General features: G+C 46.9%; 1 protein-coding gene across 1 annotated transcript in view; it reads right to left on the reverse strand.

Moving 5' to 3' along the window:
- RBM17 (RNA binding motif protein 17) overlaps nt 1–19,740 on the reverse strand; it is a 73,268-nt gene that overhangs the window by 8,779 nt on the left and 44,749 nt on the right. The window contains exons 9-11 of the mRNA XM_075345328.1: nt 11,677–11,753; nt 11,445–11,543; nt 9,891–9,963 (exon numbers count right to left, since the gene is read on the reverse strand). Of these exons, the coding sequence (XP_075201443.1) occupies nt 9,891–9,963; nt 11,445–11,543; nt 11,677–11,753 (249 nt within the window). The remainder of the gene's footprint in view (nt 1–9,890; nt 9,964–11,444; nt 11,544–11,676; nt 11,754–19,740) is intronic.

Raw genomic sequence — 19,740 nt, forward strand, 5'->3', positions numbered from 1 at the left:
CTCGACTTCCTGGAAGGCTTGACGACTTCGAGTGCCGCCTTGGTGGTTGATGTAGGCGACGGCAGTGGCGTTGTCCGACTGGATTCGGATCTGCCTGCCCTCCAGCCACCGATGGAAAGCCAATAGGGCTAGATATACTGCCCTTATCTCCAGAATATTGATCTGAAGGGACGATTCTATTGGAGTCCAGGTTCCTTGAGCCCTGTGGTGGAGAAAAACCGCTCCCCAACCTGATAGGCTCGCGTCCGTGGTGACCACGGCCCAGGTTGGGGGGATGAAGGATTTTCCCCGAGACAGAGATGTGGGTAGGAGCCACCACTGAAGTGATGTTTTGGTTGCAAGTGAAAGAGAGATGTTCTTGTCGAGGGAAGCCGAACTCTTGTCCCATTTGCGAAGAATGTACCATTGGAGTGGCCGTAGATGGAATTGCGCGAATGGCACTGCCTCCATAGCTGCAACCATCTTCCCCAGGAAGTGCATGAGGCGCCTTAAGGGGTGTGACTGACTCCGAAGAAGTGACTGCACCCCCGCCTGCAGAGAAAGCTGTTTGTCCCGCGGTAGCTTGACTAACGCTGGAAGGGTATGAAACTCCATCCCGAGGTAAGTCAGTGATTGGGTCGGCGTCAACTTGGATTTCGGGAAATTGATGATCCACCCGAACTGCTGGAGAGTCGCCAGAGTGACGGTAAGACTTCGTTGACATGCCACCCGAGAAGGGGCCCTGACTAGGAGATCGTCCAAGTATGGAATTACCGAGTGGCCCTGAGAGTGCAGGACCGCCACGACGGATGCCATGACTTTGGTGAAGACCCGTGGGGCTGTCGCCAGGCCGAAGGGCAATGCGACGAACTGGAGGTGTTCGTCCCCGATGGCGAAACGCAGGAAACGGTGTTCGGGTGCGATCGGCACATGGAGATAAGCATCCTTGATGTCGATCGATGCTAGGAAGTCTCCTTGTGACATCGAGGCGATGACCGAGCGGAGAGATTCCATCCGAAACCGTCTGGTTCTCACATGTCTGTTGAGCAGCTTGAGGTCCAGAACGGGACGGAAAGACCCGTCCTTTTTTGGCACCACGAACAAGTTGGAGTAAAATCCGCGACCACGTTCCTGAAGGGGAACGAGAATCACAACTCCTTCCATCTTTAGAGCGTCCACCGCCTGAAACAGTGCGTCTGCCTGTGCGGGGGGTGGGGAGGTTCTGAAAAAACGAGCCGTAGGTCGAGAGCTGAACTCTATCCTGTAACCATGAGACAGAATGTCTCTCACCCATCGGTCTTGAACGTGTGGCCACCAGGCGTCGCCAAAGCGGGAGAGCCTGCCACCGACCGAGGATGTGGCTAGATGAGACCGAGAGTCATGAGGAGGCAGTCTTGGAAGCAGTGCCTCCTGCGGCCTTTTGGGGGCGTGACTTGGACCGCCACCCATAGGAGTTCCTCTGGCCTTTCTCCGGCCGGTTGGACGAAGAGGATTGGGGCTTGGCGGAGGGACGAAAGGACCGAAACCTCGATTGGATTTTTCTCTGCTGAGGTCTTTTAGGTTTGGACTGGGGTAAGGAGGAGTCCTTTCCCGAGGATTCCTTAATAATCTCATCCAACCGTTCGCCAAACAAACGTTCGCCAGAAAAAGGCAAACCAGTTAAGAACCTTTTGGAAGCAGAGTCTGCTTTCCATTCGCGCAGCCACATGGCCCTGCGGACTGCCACGGAGTTAGCGGATGCTACAGCCGTACGGCTAGCAGAGTCCAGGACGGCGTTCATGGCGTAGGACGAAAATGCTGATGCTTGAGAGGTCAAGGAAGACACATGCGGAGCAGAATTCCGCGTGACAGCATTAATCTCAGTCAGACATGCCGAGATTGCTTGGAGAGCCCACACAGCCGCAAAGGCCGGGGCAAAAGACGCGCCCGTGGCCTCATAAATAGACTTCACCAAGAGCTCTGTCTGTCAGTGGCATCCTTCAGGGATGAGCCATCGGCAACAGACACAACGGACCTAGCAGCCAATCTAGAGACTGGCGGATCCACCTTGGGTGAGTGCGCCCAGCCCTTAACGACCTCAGGTGAAAAGGGATAACGCATGTCAGAGTGCCTTTTAGCAAAACGCTTGTCCGGGACCGCTCTGGGCTTCTGGACAGCGTCCCTGAAGTTAGAGTGATCAAAGAACGTATTGCGCGTACGTTTGGGGAATCGAAATTGGTGTTTCTCCTGCTGAGAAGCCGACTCCTCTACCGGTGGAGGCGGGGGAGAGAGATCCAACACCTGGTTGATGGACGAAATAAGATCATTTACTAAGGCGTCCCCCTCAGGGGTATCAAGGTTGAGGGCGAAGTCAGGGTCAGAGCCCTGAGCTCCAACGTCCGCCTCGTCATCCTGAGAGTCCTCCAGCTGAGATCCAGAGCAGCGTGAGGAGGCCGGAGAAGAGTCCCAGCGAGGCCGCTTAGCCGGTCTGGGACTGCGATCCGGGCAGAAGTCCTCCGCCTGGGACCTAGGGGCTATCCTGGGAGCGCGCTGCGGCGCGGACCGAGAAGGCCCTGGAGGAGACAAACTAACAGGGGCCGGGGCCTGTGAAGAGCCCGGTCTGGACTGCAAAGCCTCAAGGAGCTTAGATGACCATTTGTCCATAGACTGTGCAATGGATTGAGAAAGTGACAGAGAGTTTCTCAGCGAAAGAGGCCAATGACTGTGACTCTGTCCCTGCAGCCTGCTCAGGAGGAGCAGGGGGATCTACATGAGCCGAGGGGCCCACAAGTGCCCGAGGCTCCGGCTGAGCAAGCGTGGCAGGAGTCGAGCATTGATCACAGTGAGGGTAGGTGGATCCCGCAGGCAACATAGCCCCACAAGAGGTACAGGCTGCGAAAAAAACCTGTGTCTTAAGGGCTTTGCTCCTTGTGGACGACATGCTGTAAGCAATAAGTGTCCCTTAGGAGAGCGACCACTGAGGGTATATGGGAAAGGGTTAAACAGCCGTTCCGAATATATATAATATATGTAGATAGATAGAGATTATATATATATATATATATATATATATATATATATATATATATATATATATCACGGCACCCTAGGGGAACCAACCGCTGGTGTCCTCCAGATTCCCTGTCGTGGGTCCCCCAGAGCTGTAGAGATGTGCAGCTGCAGCATACACCGGCAGGATGCCAAACATGGCCGCCGGAGCTCTCAAGGGGGGAATGGAGCCATGGGCGGCGCCGGCAAAAGGTGGGAATCTGGAGGCCCCATAGTGGTCCATGAGAGGGGAGGGGAGACATGCAAAGATGCTCCAGCCCTCTGTCGGTAATCCCGCCCTTCCCCCTGACAAGCAGGCCCGGGGGCGGGATTTTTCGCGACTAGGCCGCGATGAAGCCGGGGACTAAATTTAAGGCCGTGCCCGACAAGCAGGCACGGCCGGCGCGGAAGTCCGATGAAAAAACAACGGACGGCGCTACTGGGGAGAGAGGCGACCTCTCTCCCCGTACCGTCCCCCCATGGGGACACAGAGTACCTTGAAGGTGCAGGGCCCGGTCCCTTGGGATGAAAACGCTCCGGTCCAGCAGGTTCCACCAGGGGCTGCGGATGGAGCACGGTCTCAGCAGGTGAATGACCGATGAAGCTCTCACTTCTCCCAGAGCCGCATAAGGGATGGTGAAGGAGACGGCATGTGGCTCCAGCCTTTGTACCCGCAATGGGTACCTCAACCTTAACAACACCGCCGACATAGTGGGGTGAGAAGGGAGCATGCCGGGGACCCCATAGGGGACCTCTTTTCTTCTGTCATACTATGTATGATAAATCTTTTTTTTTTTTTTTTTTTTTTCTATGAGTGGATGTGTGCCTCCTTCCACACAAAGCATAAAACTGAGGAGCCCGTGATCCACGGGAGGGTGTATAGGCAGAGGGGAGGGGTTACACTTTTTTAAAAGTGTAATACTTTGTGTGGCCTCCGGAGGCAGAAGCTATACACCCAATTGTCAATTGTCTGGGTCTCCCAATGGAGCGACAAAGAAAAAAGTATTTAAGATATACAAGTCTAAATGTAAAAAACGTTCTCTGATCGGTCATCTACTTCTTCCTTCACTGACCCTCTGTGGATCTAGGCTACAACGCCTTTATGATCTTCATCATACAATGAACCTTCTAGACTTAAAGGGGTTGCACAAAATTTTATGGTCAGTACTCCATTCTCAAATAGCCCATTATTCCATCGCTGCTGCTCTGATGGTCCCCACCAGCACTGGAGACGTTCACAGGCTGCAACTATACATGACCGACGGGGCAAGACATGTGAGATACACCAATCAATAATCTACTATTTCTGGAAACACACCACAATGTGCACCAAACCAAACAATCCAGAAACTATTCCATTCTAAGCATGAAAATGATCAACATTCCTTATGACTGTCCTCCAATATCTCCAGTTCCCATTCGGTGTAATTCTGATTGCACTCATCTCAAATAACGTCCGAATGTATAATGACAAGAATGTGTAAAATCATATGTAAAGTGACATTGAAGAATCTGCAAAAACATTAGTGCATGCCCTCATCATCTCCCGCCTCGACTACTGCAACCTCCTGCTCTCTGGCCTCCCTTCCAACACTCTTGCACCCCTCCAATCTATCCTAAACTCTGCGGCCCACTTAATCCACCTCTCCCTCGCTACTCCCCAGCCTCGCCACTCTGCCAATCCCTTCACTGGCTTCCCATCGCCCAACGACTCCAGTTCAAAACATTAACCATGACATACAAAGCCATGCACAACCTGTCTCCTCCCTACATCTGTGACCTAGTCTCCCGGTACCTACCTGCACGCAACCTCAGATCCTCATAAGATCTCCTTCTCTGCTCCTCTCTCATCTCTTCTTCCCACAATCGCGTACAAGATTTCTCCTGTGCATCCCCCATACTCTGGAACGCTCTACCTCAGCACATCAGACTCTCCACTACCGTGGAAAGCTTCAAGAGGAACCTCAAGACCCATCTCTTCCAACAAGCCTACAACCTACAATAGCCCTCAGTCCAGTAGACCACTGCGCAACCAGCTCTGTCCTCACCTATTGTACTATCACCCATTCCCTGTAGACTGTGAGCCCTCGCGGGCAGGGTCCTCTCTCCTCCTATACCAGTCTGTCTTGTACTGTTAATGATTGTTGTACGTATACCCTCTCTCACTTGTAAAGCGCCATGGAATAAATGGCGCTATAATAATAAATAATAATAATAATAATAATAATTGTGATCATATAACGCTGCAGAGCTTAACGGCATCAAAACTATCCTGAACCATTTACAGAACTTGTAAGATATATTAAACCAAGCCATGTAATAGGTGAATGTCTGCTGAAGTGGCAATGTAACAAACTGCCTTTATTTATATCGTACGCCAAGAATTAGATAACCATAGATCTCTACATTAACATAAGATAGGTAGACTAAACCCATGGGGGAGAAGAATTATCACCATAATAATGTTAGGCAAGGAAATGCTAAAGAAACGTATAATAAAAAGTAGGGCCAAACAAAAAAGGTATACAGCAAACAAAAGACACAATCCTAATAATAATAGTACAGTATTTGTGACCATGGATGACTGGGAAACTAATCCTAGCAATAGCAGAATTACCACATGTAGTGAACATATTTCAGAAATAATCCCCATGCAGTGTAAAATGGTACCATTGCCTTTATCATACAATGGGCTGAAAAAAAAAAAAATATGGGGGAAAAAGTTTGTAATGGTGCAAAAAAAAAAAAATATTTCTGGAGGGTTGTTTAAAAAAAAAAAAAAAAAGAAGTGTTCCTTCTGCACTGGCTTGGAACCAATTCTTTGATGGGGGTGGGGGATATGGGTGGAAGAGGAAAGAATAAAATCAGAAATGTGTTTAGAGAAACAAAATAAATAAATAATACATTTGTTTATGCTGCCATTCGCAACATTGTCACTTTTTTTTTTTTTTTTTTTTTTTTTTAGAGTTGTGGTGACTGAAATCCCCCACAATTCCAGCATTTCTGTTTATCTCTTCATTTCTCTTTTACTAGACACACTGGGCTTTTATGAATGTGTCAATACCAAATGTTTATTTTTGTATAATTTTTTTTAAAAGGTTTAAAATCAGCACTCCTGACTTTTTTTTTTTTTTTTCTAAAAATGCATAAGTCATTTCCAATAATATAAGAATGCTGGCTGTGCATAACTCTGCGCTGTTCCTCAGTTATTCCTCCAAGATGTTTATTATTTAAAATTCGTTTTAAAAAGATGGAAAAAAAAAAGGGGAGGGGGGTATTTAAAAAATACCTCCCTTTTTATACTTTTTTTTTTTTTATCCTACCAAGGAAATTGAACCAGCAATAGTCAAATATTTTGTCCTATGTACAGCGATGTTGGTACATTTTGGTTGGGGGGAGCATTTGCACATAGAATCAATATCCAATACAACAAAATTGCAGTATTGAGCTAAAATCATGATCTCCTATGATCATATTTCCAGGTTAGTTTATATGAATTTATACAGTGCATAGTAAGAGGCACTGATAAAGGATTTTATGGACAATTGTTTTTTATTTTATAACCTTGTAGACAATACCTTTAAATGCAAGGCATGTTGCCACTGGACCACAGAAACCACTAATTTCTGTGCTTTGCCTGTACTGTGTTTTCTAGCTACAAGTACAGGTGTAGCAACGGCCACCATGATGTCCAAATTCTGCATTGTTTCACACTTAAAACCTATCTACAAAGAACATAAAGTGTGTCCACCGCCATTAACTTGTGAACAGCGGCAGCTATAGGCATAGAAGTGGTGTCTAGGTATAGTAAAGTATCCATGCGCTGCGCAATGAAACCACCTATAGCACCACCTGGTGGAAAACAACAGAGTTAGCATTTTTTTCTCAAAAACGGAACGAGATAGAGAAAAAAAAGGGAATTAAATTGTAGGGCATCATCAATTCAATACAAATCGACACCTTGCATACAGAAATGCTATGATATGAAACCCATGACCCCCCCAAAACATTGAATGCTGGTCACGCATATGGCGCTCATTTAACTTTGATGATCAAAGTTGCCCCCGTCAGCTGCAATGCACATCTGGACTCTGGACAGCATACTGTATCTTGCTGCACGTTGTGCAATATGGTAGGTGACACGTTTGCACAAGCATCTGTGATACGTCGTCGTAGGTCCTGCAATATTGGTGGAGGGGTCGCATACACCTGCTGTTTGATGTGACCTCACAGAAAGAAGTCCAATGGGGTCCGGTCAGGTGAGCGTGGAGGGCACGCCACGCAGCCACCATACCCAATGACTTGTAGGAAGGTCTCCATGAGGTATCGCTTCACGTCTGCAGCCTTGTGAGTTTTACACGTTCTAGTCATAGCATTTCTGCATGCAAGGTGTCGATTCGTATTGATTTGATGATGCCCTACAACTTTGTAATTCACTTTTTTTCTCTATCTCGTTCTGTTTTTGAGATAAAAATGCTAACTCCGTTGTTTTCCACCAGGTGGCGCTATAGGTGGTTTCATTGCGTAGCGCATGGCTACTTTACTATACCTAGACACCACTTCTATGCCTATAGCTGCCGCCGTTCTCAAGTTAATGGCGGTGGACAAGATATGGGTGGACACATTATATAGCCAAAGGAAGAGAGATAATAAAACTTTAAATCTTTATTAAGAAATAATTAAAATGCAAGGTAGACAACAGTGAGCAAGATAACTGAGGGATACAAGCAGGAGAAGGTGCACAAAGGCAGGGTCACAAGGGGACTTGGCATTAGCCCAGCAGAATGAGATGGCCTCAGGTACTTGTTGAACTTTGTCTAAATCAGCCTGGTCACTTAGTATTAGTCACCCTTTATGTGATTTTCTCTGCCACTATCCGTTGGCTGTATAGTCACAATATACCTGTTATTTTATATGCATTTCTGTTCCGCCATTGTGCTGTTTATGCTATGCTACCTTGATTATTATCCTGTGACCCCACTTTTGTGCACCCTCTCCTGCTGTGCCCCTCAATTATCTTCCTCACTTACACTGCATTTTAATTCTTACTCAAAAAAGATTTGTTTTATTACCGCACTTTTTTTTAGCTATACGCCCTTTGTAGATAGGTTTTCATTTAGATATAGCCTCTAATGAATTATGCTTGGGTGCAGGAATATATATTTGTTACCTACTACTAAATTATCAGCACCTTGTTTGTCTCATAATTGGTTTATACTGTTTCACAATTGAGTGGGTGGAATTTTTGCTAGATGGTCAGTTGCAGTGTGTGGCCTCACTCTTCAGCCTGTGTCCAGATATCCACCTAAAGCTGGTGTCACACTAAACGACAGCGACAACGACGTCGCTGTTACGTCACCATTTTCGGTGACGTAACAGCGACCTTGTAAGTCGCTGTTATGATCGCTGCTTAGCTGTCAAACACAGCAGAAGCAGCGATCATAAGGTCGCTGTGCTACATGTTCAGAGAGCAGGGAGCCGCGCTTAGCGCTGGCTCCTTGCTCTCCTGCAGCACACATCGGGTTAATTAACCCGATGTGTGCTGCAGCTACATGTCACAGTTCAGAGAGCAGGGAGCCGCGCTTAGCGCTGGCTCCTTGCTCTCCTGCAGCACACATCGGGTTAATTAACCCGATGTGTGCTGCAGCTACATGTCACAGTTCAGAGAGCAGGGAGCCGCGCTTAGCGCTGGCTCCTTGCTCTCCTGCAGCACACATCGGGTTAATTAACCCAATGTGTGCTGCAGCTACATGTCAGTGCAGAGAGCAGGGAGCCGCGCGCACTGCTTAGCGCTGGCTCCTTGCTCTCCTTGCTACAGTATACATCGGGTTAATTACCCGATGCATACTGCAGCCACATGTCACAGTGCAGGAGCCGGCACTGGCAGCAAGAGCGGAGGCTGGTAACCAGCGTAAACATCGGGTAACCAGGGAAAGGTCTTCCCTTGGTTACCCGATGTTTACGCTGGTTACAGCTTACCGCAGCTGCCAGTGCCGGCTCCTGATCGCTTCATTTCGTCGCTCTCTCGCTGTCACACACAGCGATGTGTGTGTCACAGCGGGAGAGTGACGACCAAAAAATGAAGCTGGACATTCAGCAACGACCGGCGACCTCACAGCAGGGGCCAGGTCGTTGCTGGATGTCACACACAGCGACAGCGACGGGACGTCGCTGCAACGTCACAGAAAATGGTGACGTAGCAGCGACGTCGTTGTCGTCGTCGTTATGTGTGACACCAGCTTTAGGCCGGTGTCACACTTGCGAGTGCCTCGTGTGAATCTCGTGCGAGTCTCGCAGTGCATCACCCGGCACAACCGCACACTCTCCTTGCAGGAGCGGGTTGGTTGCACGCATCTCTATGCAGCTGAGATACTCCTGTCCGGAGAGTGTGAGTTCGGGCTGGGTGATGCACTGCGAGACTCGCACGAGATACACACGAGGCACTCGCAAGTGTGACACTGGCCTAAAGGGGATTTACCAGCAGGTTTTTGCTCTCTAATCTGAGAGCAGTATAATGTAGAGACAGAGACCCCGATTCCAGTAATATATCACTTACTGAGATGTTTGCTGTCATTTTGATAAAATCAATGTTTTCTCTGCTGCAGATCTAGCAGTTATACAGAGCCCATGAATATGCTGGACAACGTGGCAGCACACTAAGTAGTCCTCTAATGACAATCTACTGCTGAATAAACAGTGATTTTATCAAAAGTACACTAAGCAGCCCAGTGATACATCACTGGAATCAGGATCTCTGCCCCTAAGTTATACTGATCTCAGATTAGGTGGCAAAAACCTGGTGACAGATTCCCTTTAAGAGGTAAAAAGTATCCCCCATTACTGCCTTTGTTATTACTTGAGCCCTTCTTCCTTATGCAATGTACCTTTTATAGCTGACTCCACTCGCTCAAATTCCAAAAATATCCTCACTGCATCTTCGTCCGGAGCACCAGGGATCTAAGAAAAAGAAAAACATTAGGACCATTAGCTTATGAAGTCACTCCTACTCAATACACTTTGTGTCTTTGAAAGTCTGACCAGTTTATGTACAGGAAAGAGCTACTATTACAGGGCGGAATTGAAACAATACCACCCTTGGCAATACCACCTGTTTCACTGTGAGGTTTCAAAGTCATGCCAAAAATTAAAAAAATTGCACTTTACTTGTTTTCGGCACCCTACAAAAAAATCTAGAAAAGTCCTTTTACTGAACCTGAATTAACTTTTATATTTCAATATCTCAACGCCTGAGCTTTAGCATCCTTATGACACCATGGTATCTCCACCCTTTCAGGGGGGCATGTGAGCATTAGCCACAAACAATATGATTAACATAAAATTACATAAAAGGTGCCAATGAATGCAAAGTGCGGAGAGCCATTTTCACAATGTGCCAGGTGTCCACTTTTAGAAAATGGGTACGTTTCTTTTTTTAAAATTTTATAGCTTAGGATATCTCAAAATAGTAATAATTAACCAATAAGTAAAAGAGTTAATTGGGGCTAAACAGCCATGGTTTTTCTATTCCTGGAAACAACTTTCACTACGTCTGGCTATGGTTTTTGCACTTAAAGGGAACCCGTCAGGTCAAAAAAGCGTTCTGACCTATAAGCAGGAGCCTGTGTGAGCTAGTAACCCCTTCCTACCCATCCCTGTGTTGTTATATTGTGTAATATGAAAGTAATAAAATAACGTTTTATTTCTTTAATATGTCCTATGTAGATGACAGGGTCTCTAGCCCCACGGGCGTCTCATTAGCCTGTGTGTAAATCCATGATATCACGCCCACAGAGGCGTAATACCATGGAAAGCATGTAGACGCCCACAGGGCGATGAGATACCCATGGGGCTAGAGACCTATGCTAGTTACATAGGACATATGAAAGTAATAAAACGTTATTTTATTACTTTCATATTATAAAAATAATAGTATTTCCCATATTATAACAATTCTGGATGTACATAACTCTGCACTGTGCTGTTCCTGTGTTATTCCTCCCAGAAACGTATGAATAAAGTGACAAGTGGGTGTCTCCCTGCACACTTTGGTAATACCCAATCCCAGATATGATATGTCATTGTCAAGTTATTTTTACATATCAAAGAGGGATAACCGAGAAATGATACTACATAGTGTTCCACATAAATATGCGCCAACAGCTTTTACATGAGGGATACAAATATTTCCTAAACCGAAATGTCAGGAGTGGAGTGGAGCTGCAATACCAGACAACCCATGGAAAGGCGAGGTGCAGGTTCTGGAAAAAAGGAGCCGGGATTTTCTAACCCTGAATAGCCCCTTTACTTCACTAACAGAAGATCCATGGAACAGGAGGAGCGGTAATTATAAATCACGTGAGGATAAAGGACTGTTAACACCTATATACTCTACCCTTGTGAGAACAATTCTTCAATAAGAGCTAAATCATTGTGCTTACCTCAAAAATGACACATTTTCCAACTTTGCCATATTTCTCACATTCTTCTTTTGTTTCACCCTCCAGATCTTCATCCACTTCCCCTGCACCCACCATATTCTGCATAAGAGTTGGTATGAGAGTTAGCATTGTGAGGAAATTGGGGTACAGTCTGTGAATGAGTGCACTTATATACACACAAGAATTTTAGGTTATTTGCAGTTTCTTACATATGTAGATTTTAAAGTCTTACCCGTAATAAAACCACTTTGGTAGGACACTTTAGTATTTCTGTCAGAGGGTTTGGATCGTTTTTTTTAGATGGATCAACTGCAAGATAATGATTGAAAAAGATGAGCCCAGAATAACAGATCTAAGACTAACATTGTCCATAATCCAAAACGCAAAACCGCTGTCTCCAAGACTTCTCATGTTTTGCCCAAGTTTTATGGACTGCACTATCCCAGACGTTCTGATTAATATCTATCCCCCACATTTTTAAGCGTGCTTTAAAAACACAATATTTAGACAGGTTTACCACCTCAACTCACTTTACAAATCTAATTCTTCCCTGTTCCCTCTTTGTAAATTTTCCTCGGAATCTGCTATTTCCTATTCATCAGTCTTTAAATCCTCCATACACTCAATAGCATGTGGTAACTGCACTTAGACAGATCCTAGCTGATAACAGCTCAGGCAGCTTTATAAAGACAACTCCTATTTACTACAGTGATGCTGAACTATATTACTCTGTAATGTCTTTATTATATGTATATGTTCCACATGCACGCACACTAATATGTCACAGACTAAGTGACAAAAAGATCAAGGTTCAATGTATCTTCTTCATCCGTAGTTACCATCAAAATGAATAATCAGGGATGAAACCCAATGAACCCTTAAGGCCCAGTCACACTAAACAACTTACCAGCGATCCCAACAACGATCCAACCTGATAGGGATCGCTGGTAAGTTGCTAGGAGGTTGCTGGTGAGATGTCACACTGCGACGCTCCAGCGATCCCACCAGCAACCTGACCTGGCAGGGATCGCTGGAGCATCGCTACACGGGTTGCTGGTGAGCTCACCAGCAACCAGTGACCAGCCCCCAGCCAGCAGCGCCGCGTGGAAGATGCTGCGCTTGGTAACTAAGGTAAATATCGGGTAACCAACCCGATATTTACCTTGGTTACCAGCGCACGCAGCTACACGTGCAGAGAGCAGGGAGCAGCGCACACCGCTTAGCGCTGGCTCCCTGCTCTCCTAGTTACAGGACACATCGGGTTAATTACCCGATGTGTGCTGCAGCTACATGTGCACAGAGCAGGGAGCAGTGCACACCGCTTAGCGCTGGCTCCCTGCTCTCCTAGTTACAGCACACATTGGGTTAATTACCCGATGTGTGCTGCAGCTACATGTGCACAGAGCAGGGAGCAGTGCACACCGCTTAGCGCTGGCTCCCTGCTCTCCTAGTTACAGCACATATTGGGTTAATTACCCGATGTGTGCTGCAGCTAAATTTGCACAGAGCAGGGAGCAGCGCACACCACTTAGCGCTGGCTCCTTGCTCTCCTAGTTACAGCACACATTGGGTTAATTACCCGATGTGTGCTGTAGGTACATGTGCAGAGAGCAGGGAGCAGCGCACACCGCTTAGCGTTGGCTCCCTGCTCTCCTAGCTACAGTACACATGGGGTTAATTACCCGATGTGTACTCTGCTACACGTGCAAGGAGCGGGAGCCGACACTGACAGTGAGAGCGGAGGAGGCTGGTAACGAAGGTAAATATCAGGTAACCAAGGACAGGGCTTCTTGGTTACCCGATGTTTACCGTGGTTACCAGTGTCCGCAGAAGCCGGCTCCTGCTGCCTGCACATTTAGTTGTTGCTCTGTCGCTGTCACACACAGCGATCTGTGCTTCACAGCGGGAGAGCAACAACTAAAAAATGGCCCAGGACATTCAGCAACAACCAACGACCTCACAGCAGGGGCCAGGTTGTTGCTGGATGTCACACTAAGCAACATCGCTAGCAACGTCACAAAAGTTGTTCGTTAGCAGTGATGTTGCTAGCGATGTTGCTTAGTGTGACGGGGCCTTTATGTCAAGCATGTCCCTACATTACTGGCATTGTACAAACAGGACTATTTCTGACTGCTTTGTCAAACACTGGCAGCACAGTGCAGAGTGGCACAGGGAGAGCTGCATTTAGGCACAGCAGTTGGCATATGCTTCGGTAGCATATGCCCACAGCATATTTTTATGAGCACTGTAGTATTTATTCTGTGGCCACTTCAATACGAGCACCAGGATCGCTGCTTATTCAGATTAAGTCTGTTATGCCCACGGTCATGTATTCATGGGCACAAATCTCAGCCTGTAAGATTTCCTCTAGATCAGGGGTGGGTAATTAATTTTCCCATGGGGCCGCATGAGAAATTAGGATGGTTTTAGCGGGCCAGACTAATATAATTAACTCAGTTCTACCCAATACTGTATATAGTATATATACTAACCCTTCATAAACAAACAGTAAGTTAAACAATACAAAGATGCAATGAAAATATGGAGGTCATTGGGGAGCATAGACATTACTGGGGTCAGTGGGGGGCATACTCATTACTGGGGTCAATGGAGCATACATACTGGCCCTGGTAGCCTGTGAGGCATAAATACTAACAGGGGTGGACTGTGGGACATGCATACATACTGGCCCTGGTGATGGTGACTTGTGAGGCATATATATGGACAGTGGTGGCCTGTGGGGCATACATACTGGCCCTGGTGACCTGTGGGGCATACATTCTGACAGTGGTAGCATGTGGGGCATACATACTGACAGCGGTAGCCTGTGGGGCATACATACTGACAGCGGTAGCCTGTGGGGCATACATACTGACAGCGGTGGCCTGTGGGGCATACATACTGGCCCTGGGGGCGCTGAGAGCACAGGCTGGCAGCACTGTAGCAGCAAAGCCTGAGGGCTCCTCTGGCTGCCTTCTCTGAGTCCCCTGTATGTCTGCTTCTTCTATTGCAGGCACAGGGGGGGGCCTGAGAAGACACAAGTTCTGCTCCCCCGCTCTCCCCTCCTGCAGGCACTCTGCACTCTCCCTGCTGCTACTGGTGCACATTATTACCTCGGTTGCAGCAGGGCTGTGGAGTCTGAGTCGGAGTTAGTTTTGGTTGGAGTCGGAGTCGGTAGAAATGTACCGACTCCGACTCCAGCTTTAAAAAAAATGTATTAATATTTCATAATTGAACTTTCATATGAATTTTATAAATGTTACTCAAATATATATGTTCTATCAAACTGTGATAAGCAGTTCTGCTGGAGATAGAGACATTTCTTACTTGTTGTGTGTCACTGTTCTCCACTGCCCTTAAAGGGAACCTGTCATCAGAAATTTCGCCCAAAAGCTAAAAGCTTCCCCCTCTGCAGCTCCTGGGCTGCATTCTAGGAAGGTCCCTGTTATTATTGTGCCCCATGTGAGACCAAAATAAAGCCTTTATAAAGTTCTACCTTTTTGTATGCAGCTTCTGTAAATCCGTCACGGGGGCGGGCTCTCTGCCGTCCGTTATTCTGCCTCCTGGTCCTGTATGCCGCCCCCATCGCTCCTTTCCATATCTGATGCACCGCCCACTGCTCCAGCCATCCCCGTGCATGCCCAGTGCCAGTCTCACAGGATTGAGCACTGTGACCGCTGGTGACGTGTGCGCAGGCAAGTGATTATGGACGGGGCTGTGACTGTTATCAGCAAGTACCCGGCCATAATCTCTTGAGCGCGCAAACCTCTCCAGCGTCACACTGAGCTCAGGATTTATGCTAGACTGTATGGGCTGCTTCCAGGGATGACGTCCCTTTGTCATGTGATAGTATTTCGAACACGCCCCTATCACATGACAAAGGGACGTCATCCCTGGAAGCAGCCCATACAGTCTAGCATAAATCCTGAGCTCAGTGTGACGCTGGAGAGGTTTGCGCGCTCAAGAGATTATGGCCGGGTACTTGCTGATAACAGTCACAGTCCCGTCCATAATCACTTGCCTGCGCACACATCACCAGCAGTCACAGTGCTCAGTCCTGTGAGACTGGCACTGGGCATGCACGGGGATGGCTGGAGCAGTGGGCGGTGCATCAGATATGGAAAGGAGCGATGGGGGCGGCATACAGGACCAGGAGGCAGAATAACGGACGGCAGAGAGCCCGCCCCCGGGACGAATTTACAGAAGCTGCATACAAAAAGGTAGAACTTTATAAAGGCTTTATTTTGGTCTCACATGGGGCACAATAATAACAGGGACCTTCCTAGAATGCAGCCCAGGAGCTGCAGAGGGGGAATCTTTTAACTTTTGGGCGAAATTTCTGATGACAGGTTCCCTTTAATTAATCTTATACTTTGTTAACCTCATGCTGCCCCAACCCCCCTACTTACAATGTATGAAACTGAAAGTGAAAATGTGTTGCAAATTCTTAGTAGTAAAGCTCCTCCTCTAGACTAGATCATACTAGGTGTGCGTCTTCCAAGCATCTCACAGCTGCCTGCTACTCAGAAGAGGAAGACTGTAAGAAGTATTATCCTTTCAACAAACTTTGCATCAGTTAACTGTGAGTACATGAGGAATAATAACAGTATTACTAACCACTATATCAGTTGTACGACCTGGCAGTAATTTTGTACAATTGTTTTTAGGAAAAACAATTGTCATTTGGATTGTGAATGTAGAATTAAAAACCTGAGAATTTCAAAGCAGCATCACATTAAATCAGCTGTATTTGAACATTTCACCATCACTCAAGATAGAAAACATTATGTCTCAGTGTATGACAAATGATCCAGACGAAAACAAATGCTGTGAAGCCAAGATGAGTGCATATTCAGGCAAAGATCAAAATGCTCCTACCAGAGCTTCTAATCTAAAGAGACATTTACAGCGCTTTCATCCCGAAGAACTGAAAGCAGTGGATGAGAAAGACTGCATCCAAACCAATGAACCAGTGCCCAGCTCTTCCAGCCAAACAAAGGAGCAGAGACCTTTGCAGCCATCAGTTGCAAGATATTTTGTCAGTGACAAAGTTACTGTGACAATGACAGTAGATACATTTAAAAAACAGATCATAGAGCTTGTTGTAAAGGATAGTGTGCCTATTTCATTATTTTCACGACCAGCTTTTGTGTGTCTGAATGGGGAAATGGTCCGCAAGCTTGGTGTTTCTCTGGAGAGAGAGAGTATTAGAAAATTAGTAATCGAAGAAGCTTTTAAACAAAAGGAAGAACTTAAAAAAAACTCTCAAGGGACGCTTTCTGTTTCTTAAAATGGATGCCTGCACACGTCAGAGTGAACTATTTTGCCATCAATGTCCGATTTGTTTGTGACAAAAATGAAATAGTTATCAAGACATTGGCAGTAAAAGACACCAAAGCTCATCACACCAGTGAGTTTCTCCAGGTCGTGGTGGAAAAGGTTCTGCAAGACTATGAACTTAAAAAAGAGCAAGGTTCTTTCTGTCGTAACTGACAATCAGGGCTGTGGAGTCGGAGTCGGAGTCGTGGAGTCGGAGTCGGAGCTCATTTTGGTGGAGTCGGAGTCGGTATAAAATGCACCGACTCCGACTCATAAATATATAATAAATTGGGGACAGGAGTGCAATGCAGAATGTGCTGAATATTTTACTAAATAATAACGTTTAGTATAATGCTTATATTTAAATATTTAAGTGAAAAATTTACTGTAGTACAATGTGAACATCAGACATTTAATTGTTTTTATGATACAATAATCAAGATATTTGGATAGAACATAAAATATTTATTGGAATACAACTTTAGAACACAAAAAACTAATAAATTGTAAATATGTAATATGTATATATATATATATATATATATATATATATATATATATATATATATATATATATATATATATATATATATATATATATATATATATATATATATATATATATATATATACATACACAGTGTATATACACACAAGATGAAGGGAATTTTGTTTACTTACCGTAAATTCCTTTTCTTCTAGCTCCAATTGGGAGACCCAGACAATTGGGGTGTATAGCTACTGCCTCCGGAGGCCGCACAAAGTACTACACTTAAAAGTGTAAGGCCCCTCCCCTTCTGGCTATACACCCCCCCGTGGGAGCACGGGTCCCTCAGTTTTAGTGCAAAAGCAAGAAGGAGGAAAGCCAATAACTGTTTCAAAAACAAATTCAATCCGATAAACAATATCGGAGAACGTAACTTATCAACATGAACAACATGTGCACCCGAAAAACAAATACCCTAAGAAAAACCAGGGCGGGTGCTGGGTCTCCCAATTGGAGCTAGAAGAAAAGGAATTTACGGTAAGTAAACAAAATTCCCTTCTTTTTCGCTCCTAATTGGGAGACCCAGACAATTGGGACGTCCAAAAGCAGTCCCTGGGTGGGTAAAAGAATACCTCGTGATCGGGCTGTCAGGCAGCCCTTTCTTACAGGTGGGCCACCGCCGCCTGCAGGACTTGTCTACCTAGGCTGGCATCCGCCGAAGCGTAGGTATGCACCTGATAATGCTTGGTAAAAGTGTGCAGACTCGACCAGGTGGCCGCCTGGCACACCTGCTGAGCCGTAGCCTGATGCCGTAATGCCCAGGACGCACCCACGGCTCTGGTAGAATGGGCCTTCAGTCCAGAAGGAGTCGGAAGCCCAGCAGAACGGTAGGCGTGAAGAATTGGTTCCTTGATCCACCGCGCAAGGGTGGATTTGGAAGCTTGCGACCCTTTATGCTGACCAGCGACCAGGATAAAGAGTGCATCCGAACGGCGCAGAGGCGCCGTGCGGGAAATGTAGATCCTGAGTGCTCTCACCAGGTCCAACAGATGCAAACCCTTTTCAAATTGGTGAACTGGATGCGGACACAAAGATGGTAAAGTGATATCCTGATTGAGATGAAAGGAAGATACCACCTTGGGAAGAAACTCTGGAATTGGACGCAGTACTACCTTGTCTTGGTGAAACACCAGGAAGGGAGATTTGCAAGATAACGCCGCCAGCTCTGACACTCTCCGAAGAGACGTGACCGCCACCAGAAAAGCCACTTTCTGTGAAAGCCGAGAAAGGGAAATCTCCTTCATAGGCTCGAAAGGTGGCTTCTGGAGAGCAATTAGAACCTTGTTCAGATCCCAGGGTTCCAACGGCCGCTTTTAAGGGGGAACGATATGACAAACCCCTTGCAGGAACGTGCGTACCTTAGAAAGTCGCGCCAGGCGCTTCTGAAAGAATACGGATAGCGCAGAGACTTGTCCTTTAAGGGAGCTAAGCGACAAACCTTTTTCCAACCCAGACTGCAGGAAGGAAAGAAAAACAGGCAATGCAAATGGCCAGGGAGAAACTCCCTGAGCAGAGCACCAAGATAAGAATATCTTCCACGTTCTGTGGTAGATCTTGGCGGAGGATGGTTTCCTAGCCTGTCTCATGGTGGCAACAACATCATGAGATAACCCTGAGGTCCCTAGGATCCAGGACTCAATGGCCACACAGTCAGGTTCAGGGCCGCAGAATTCAGATGGAAAAACGGCCCTTGAGACAGCAAGTCTGGACGGCCTGGTAGCGCCCACGGTTGTCCTACCGTGAGATGCCACAGATCCGGGTACCACGACCTCCTTGGCCAGTCTGGAGCGACGAGAATGGCGCAACGGCAATCGGACCTGATTTTGCGGAGCACTCTGGGCAACAATGCCAGAGGTGGGAACACATAAGATAGTCGGAACTGCGACCAATCCTGAACTAAGGCGTCTGCCGCCAGAGCTCGGTGATCGTGAGACCGTGCCATGAAAACCGGGACCTTGTTGTTGTGCCGTGACGCCATCAGGTCGACGTCCGGCATCCCCCAGCGGCACAGATCTCCTGAAACACGTCCGGGTGAAGGGACCATTCCCCTGCGTCCATGCCCTGCCGACTGAGAAAGTCTGCTTCCCAGTTTTCCACGCCTGGGATGTGAACTGCGGATATGGTGGATGCTGTGTTTTCCACCCACGTCAGAATCCGCCGGACTTCTTGAAAGGCTTGTCGACTGCGTGTTCCCCCTTGGTGGTTGATGTACGCCACCGCTGTGGAATTGTCCGACTGAATCCGGATCTGCTTGCCCTCCAGCCACTGTTGGAAGGCTCGCAGAGCAAGATATACTGCTCTGATTTCCAGAACATTGATCTGAAGGGTGGACTCTCTCTGAGTCCACGTACCCTGAGCCCTGTGGTGAAGAAACACTGCTCCCCACCCTGATAGGCTCGCATCTGTCGTGACCACCGCCCAGGATGGGGG

This window comes from Anomaloglossus baeobatrachus, chromosome 4, assembly GCF_048569485.1.
Source record: "Anomaloglossus baeobatrachus isolate aAnoBae1 chromosome 4, aAnoBae1.hap1, whole genome shotgun sequence".
Taxonomy (NCBI): Eukaryota; Metazoa; Chordata; class Amphibia; order Anura; family Aromobatidae; genus Anomaloglossus; species Anomaloglossus baeobatrachus.